The sequence below is a fragment of the Nanorana parkeri genome, unplaced genomic scaffold (assembly GCF_000935625.1).
Source record: "Nanorana parkeri isolate BGI_ZX_2015 unplaced genomic scaffold, ASM93562v1 scaffold2354, whole genome shotgun sequence".
Classification (NCBI taxonomy): domain Eukaryota; kingdom Metazoa; phylum Chordata; class Amphibia; order Anura; family Dicroglossidae; genus Nanorana; species Nanorana parkeri.
In genome coordinates this window covers 162,658-168,890 of record NW_017308622.1, presented here as the reverse complement: position 1 = coordinate 168,890, position 6,233 = coordinate 162,658, and the positions used below count along the sequence as shown (strand labels likewise).

The window sequence follows — 6,233 nt, the reverse complement described above, 5'->3', positions numbered from 1 at the left end:
CACCTTCTTAAAAAATCAGTTTCTTTCCCACATGGTTTCATGGTTTCTCCGTCTGCTTCAGCCACTCCGTGTCACAGCCTAGTCATCTGCTCCATTCTGACCTCTTCTCCTGCTGATTGGCCGATTGGATGATGTGAGGCTTCCTCACCAGTCACCCCTGACTGGTGAGGAAGCCTGTCAATCATCCAATCGGCCAATCAGCGAGAGAAGAGGACAGAATGGAGCAGATGACTGAGGACTTGGAGGAGGAGTTCGCGGCCATCTTGTTTAGTTGAAGACGTTATGGAGGTCCTGTGTGCGGCGGTTTCGGGTCCTTAAAGATGGCGGATGCGGCACAGGTACTCGTTTTTAGTATCGGAGTATTTGCACGAGTACTCAAGCAAATACTCTGTATCGCCGCTGATACCAATGCTTGTATCGCTATCGGAGCATCCCTAATAATTATTATATGAAGCATTCTGTAATATAATATCAAAAAGTAGCTTTGCTATTAAAATTAGAGACTACATAGAGACAATTATAACATGCCTCTTATCATAATTGACTATTGGTACAGCATGTGTCAGTTTACGTATTCACTACATTCTGGATTTGTTCATTTATATTTTTGTTCTATACTTACTTGGTTGTACATGCAGAGAAATCCAGGCCTTCATTTGCTTTATTAAAGCCATCTACAAACATTGCACAAGGTGTGCTGGTGTGTCTTAGATCCATTCTGAACGGTTCATCTCTAAGGTGAGACAGAAGTATCTGAATATCTCAGCGTCTCCTTCAGGGGTGAGTGCTACACAAAGCACACTGAGAATCCAGGAAGTTGTTGAAAGTGATGGGCAGATGGAAGGCAGCACTCACTACATAAAAGGTATTTTTTCAAGTAAGCTTTGAATGCATTATGAAAAACAACTCTAGTATGTATTCCTATTACAATGCTGATGTTATAACAGAAACATGTATTTTGGCACTTCACAACTTCTTTAATTTTGTGCATTTTAAGCAGACCCACAGACCTAGATAAGTTCACACGGCTATTTTATTCAAGGTCAGTTCTCAATTACAAATAACTGCATTGTTATTCAAAATAAAAGTCTGACGCTTTTTTTAAGTTTTGCATATTCCAAAATATTGTTTGATTTTGGAACTGTAAGGAGTGATGTATATTATAGTAATAGTAAACTCTTTAAAGATATCATTTCTAGGTAGGTTACATGAAGCTTAGGAAGTATGCTGTACATATGTAGCAGATCAAAAACTGCTGGAGATCAAACATTCCTGCATGTATGCAGAGTAGCTCATAGCCACCAATCAGAAAATTCCATCACTGATCTCAGTACAGTAAAATGAAATCTTAGTTTTGACTATATGTAGGGCAGGGATGTTCGGTCAGGGGAGGCAGGTGAGGCACAGTCTCACCTAGTATTATGGATGAAAAAGCTGTCAGCGTCAAGTCCAAGCTGTCCAATCAAAAAAAGATTAAAAAAACACTGAGGACATTGATCTCCATGCTTCACCAGTGACGAGCAAGTGAGGGACAGGGAGGCTCCTCCCTGTCTCCTCCCTCCTTCACACTAGCTGGATTACCGAGTAGGGGTTGGGGCTTTGGTGGGATGGGGCTGGGTGTGCTGGGGGCGGAGCTGGGGTATGCCTCACCCAGCACGGAAGGTACCACACGTCATTGATTTAGGGATATCTGTAACAGGGTAAGTTGAAGGGATTTCTTTAGGATATAACTGACGTTATTACATTTTATAGCAGTTAGTTCTTATCAGTGCGCGTGATTCTTCATTTTGAGAAGGCGCGTGAGTGTCTCATAAGCGGCCTGTATTTCGATAAAATGTTGCTCAGCTTCTATGAGACGGTGTCGGTTGTGATCCGGGTGCCAGAGCTTTACCAAATCCCGATAATGGTGATTTACTTCGTCCATGGTAGAATCAGAATCCACTCCTAAAATCTGGTATAAAAATGATCTAGTGTTAAAATATAATTAACAGCGAATACTAATAAAATACAAACTTTCACTAAGCTGACCATACATCTATAGATTTTTGATTGGAAATTTTCATTGCTGCCAAGAACCCTCTTTCAATTCGCCCATCATGCACAGACCAATGTCGTTTTCGATAATCATTCGTTAGCAATACTAACTCACCATATTTTATCGATCGGCAGAACCGATTTTCGTTTGCACATGTGCAGTGATTTTGTTGTGATTTTTTTCGGACGAAAATGTCACCAATCCATCAATTTTTATTAGATTCGAAAAAGATTTTCCAGCCTCGCCCTTCGAGAAAATTTGGCCAGGAGAACAGTAAAAAAAATCGTTGGGTTCCCATCAACTGATCGTTCGAAAGACCATTTGTGGACAATTTCTGAACAAAAATCGATAGGTGTATGGGTAACTTTAGAAACAATGTTTATCGTCCATGATTAATATAACATAATGCTATATTTATAATAAAGAAAATGTCAGGGTAAAAAAGGAAGAAGTCATATGCAGTGCATCTCTGCAATACATACACATTTCCCAATGTTTTATCCTGGCGGATTGATATCTGCTGTACTCTCCAGTGCAGGCCGGGCCGGAACTTTAACTTAATTGTCGGGAGCCGCGGCTCCTGATATTAATGCGCCGGCCGAAAGTGAGAAAATAGTCCCTTCTCTCCCCGGGCCATACCACTTTATCGGAGAGCCCGGGGGAGGCCGGGGGAGAGGGGACAGTTTTACATTATGGAGTTCTCACAAGCTGTACTACAAATTCCCCTCTCTATTTCGCTCTACTGCAGATGGGCCGCTCCATGAAGAAATGACACCGCGACCCACTTTTGGGTCGCGACCCACGAGTTGAGAACCACTGCTTTATAGGGTATCTATGGTCAACAACTAAAAATAGACCTGTATTTCTATATTGAATTTCCATACGTTCTATCTCACTCCTGAAGATGCCCATAGGATGTATTTCCTTAAAGGAGAACTATGAGGTGAGTGCTTTTCACTCACCTCATAGTTCTAGCCGACCTGTGACAATGAGACTGTCAGAGGTCGGCTCAGTAGATCGGGAGGTGAGCGAACACATACCGGGTTCGCTCGCCTCTCGATCCTGTCACGGCTCTCTGCCGTGACAGGGGGAGGGGCTGGATTCCCCCCTCCCCGCTCCGATCCGCCATCGTTGACTGGCGGAACGGACGGGGGAGGGGGCGGGTACAGCTGGCTCTACCTCTAGATAGGCAGAGCCAGCTGTCACTCACGCAGCTGAGCGGATCCCGTCATCTACGTCAGGATCCGCTCCGGCTGCGGCGTCTCAGTATACCGCGAGCTGTAGCTCGCGGTATACTGAGCTTAGGGTAACGGGAGGACGCTAGTTTGTGTCCTCCCGTTACCCTAAGGAGAACTATGGGGAAAAACACTGACCCCATAGTTCTCCTTTAATGCACTGACACAATTCCACCCAGCCCTGTGAGCATGCACTTCATTGTGTCACCACTATAACTAAGCCTTCCTTCCGAACTACAACTCAGCGTCTGAACAATGTAACATTATCATTGTTTGCTGAAAGCAATGCATGATGGGATATGCAGTCTTGAAAAATTATGATTTTATCAGATCAAGCAGCAGAGAAAGAGATGCAAGGCACACTGGGAATCCAGGAAGTTGATAAGAGTGATGGGTAGACAGAAGGCAGCACTCACTACATAAAAGGGATTTTTTTTTTCAAGTTAGCTTTGAATGCATTATGAAAAACAACTCTAGTATGTATTCCTATTACAATGCTGATGTTATGATTGGATAGGATATGCTGGGACTTTACAACTACTTTTAAAACCCTACAAGTAGAGAAAATACGTATTCAAATGCACTCAGCTCCTCAGTCCTGCTGTGGGCTTACAACACACAACATGTTTTGTACTGAGTGGTGTCAGCCCTGCCCAGTAGTTTTTACAAAACCACTTAAAACCTCCCTTTATCCTCTTCTTTGCAACATAAGGATTAGTTGTTCTGTAGTCCCAAGATAAGAACTGGGAGAGCTAACTAGGCTTCTTGAGCTAACATAGAAAGTGTGCACAAAACATACGAGAGCTCTGTATTTCTGACACAATAGGTATGTTTAACAAACCAAAGAGATCAAATTAATGAAGATTCATTGTTTTGGTTTACATTCACTATAACAGTCAAATCACTGATTTTCTGTGCTTTCATTAATACATTTGTCTGCCTAATAGCCAGAAGATAAGCGCCGTGTTGCTGTTCTCTTCAGGTCTGTTTTTTATAAGAGCTGTTTTACTTTCCAAAGGATTTCTATTTCTGTCCATCCCGTTCTGAGATTTAAACAGCTTTGCAGCACAGCACATCCTCATCTGGCAGTGTTAGAGACCTGTTTTTTCTCTGATGTGGATAGGTAGCACTAGCACTTACAGGTCTTCTCCCCCTCCCTGCCTGTGACTGGACAGTGAAGGAGAAGCAACAGACTGTGGAGTTCACTATCCTGTCACTCTGATCTCTCCTCCTATCAGCTTGCTCATCAGTGCTGGGACAAGGTCATCCAGCGCCCAGTGCAAAGTTGCCAAACTGCACCCACGCACCCAGTATTTTCTTTTCTTATCACTCAAGGGAATTTATCAAAACGGGAGCAGACAAAATCTGAAGCAGCTGTGCATGGCAACCAATTAGCTTCTCTCTTTCATCTTCAAATCTTAAATGAACAAACTGAAGAGAGAAACTGATTGGTTGCCATTGTCAACTGCTCCAGATTTTGCCTGCTCCATTTTGATACATTCCCCCCAGTGACTCACAGCTGCCCCCTCCCCACCCTTCACTTGGCCCAGAGTGAATGGATACAGTGGTGGTCATCTTGACACACAATTATAGAGGGACCCAAGTGCAGCTTTGTGAGGACCACACAATACCTGCGTGTTTTAGTGTATTGATGTGCATTGCAAGGCTGTATCACACCACAGTACCTATGCAAAAGAGAAAGTGGGAGTAAAATAAGCCATATCATTGATGTCAGTGGCAGTAATTGTAACTCCCAGCCTTGGTGTCTGTGGCCACAATCAAAATCAGTGTTGGTGTCAGTGGGTGCAATAATAACCCTTAGCATTGGTGTTGGCGGGCTGGACAAGGTCATCCAGCGCCCAGTGCAAAGTTGCCAAACTGCACCCACGCACCCAGTATTTTCTTTTCTTATCACTCAAGGGAATTTATCAAAACGGGAGCAGACAAAATCTGAAGCAGCTGTGCATGGCAACCAATTAGCTTCTCTCTTTCATCTTCAAATCTTAAATGAACAAACTGAAGAGAGAAACTGATTGGTTGCCATTGTCAACTGCTCCAGATTTTGCCTGCTCCATTTTGATACATTCCCCCCAGTGACTCACAGCTGCCCCCTCCCCACCCTTCACTTGGCCCAGAGTGAATGGATACAGTGGTGGTCATCTTGACACACAATTATAGAGGGACCCAAGTGCAGCTTTGTGAGGACCACACAATACCTGCGTGTTTTAGTGTATTGATGTGCATTGCAAGGCTGTATCACACCACAGTACCTATGCAAAAGAGAAAGTGGGAGTAAAATAAGCCATATCATTGATGTCAGTGGCAGTAATTGTAACTCCCAGCCTTGGTGTCTGTGGCCACAATCAAAATCAGTGTTGGTGTCAGTGGGTGCAATAATAACCCTTAGCATTGGTGTTGGCGGGCGCAATAATAACCCTTAGTATTGGTGTTGGCGGGCGCAATAATAACCCTTAGCATTGGTGTTGGCGGGCGCAATAATAACCCTTAGTATTGGTGTTGGCGGGCGCAATAATAACCCTTAGCATTGGCATCAGTGGGCGCAATAATAAGCCTTAGCAATGTGTCAGTGGGCACAATAATAACCCTCAGCATTGGGTTATTATTCCTTCCTTTCCCCTTGCACTGGTGTTCAGTTGCAGTGCTATTTCATCCCTCCTATTGGTGGTCAGTGCCAGTGTCAGTTAATTACCCCCTCTGCATTGGTGGTTAGTGGCAGTAAAATGTAATCCCCCCCAGCCGGGAGGTTACCAACCTGTTTAACTGCTCCCATGCTGCTCTACTTCTCTTCCCAACGAGGCAGAGACTTTACTTTCAGTGCTGGTTACTGGAATGCAGAAAGCATTTCAGCCCATGGCTACCAACAGTTAAATAAATGATTCATCCTGGAGGGCACAGCTCCCCATGTCTTGCCCCCCCCCCCCCCCACCAAAAAATTCCACCCC

At 44.0% G+C, this 6,233-nt stretch overlaps 1 protein-coding gene across 2 annotated transcripts in view; it reads right to left on the bottom strand.

Moving 5' to 3' along the window:
* Positions 1 to 1,300: 1,300 nt before the first annotated feature.
* Positions 1,301 to 6,233, bottom strand: part of DNAJC22 (DnaJ heat shock protein family (Hsp40) member C22) — an 8,857-nt gene continuing 3,924 nt past the window's right edge. The window contains exons 2-3 of one of the 2 annotated variants that reach the window (XM_018573380.1): positions 1,732 to 1,951; positions 1,301 to 1,347 (exon numbers count right to left, since the gene is read on the bottom strand). In XM_018573380.1, the coding sequence (XP_018428882.1) occupies positions 1,766 to 1,951 (186 nt within the window). In that variant the 3' untranslated portion in view covers positions 1,301 to 1,347; positions 1,732 to 1,765. Of the gene's footprint in view, positions 1,348 to 1,701; positions 1,952 to 6,233 lie in introns of those variants that run through there. The other variant, XM_018573379.1, reaches the window with a different exon arrangement.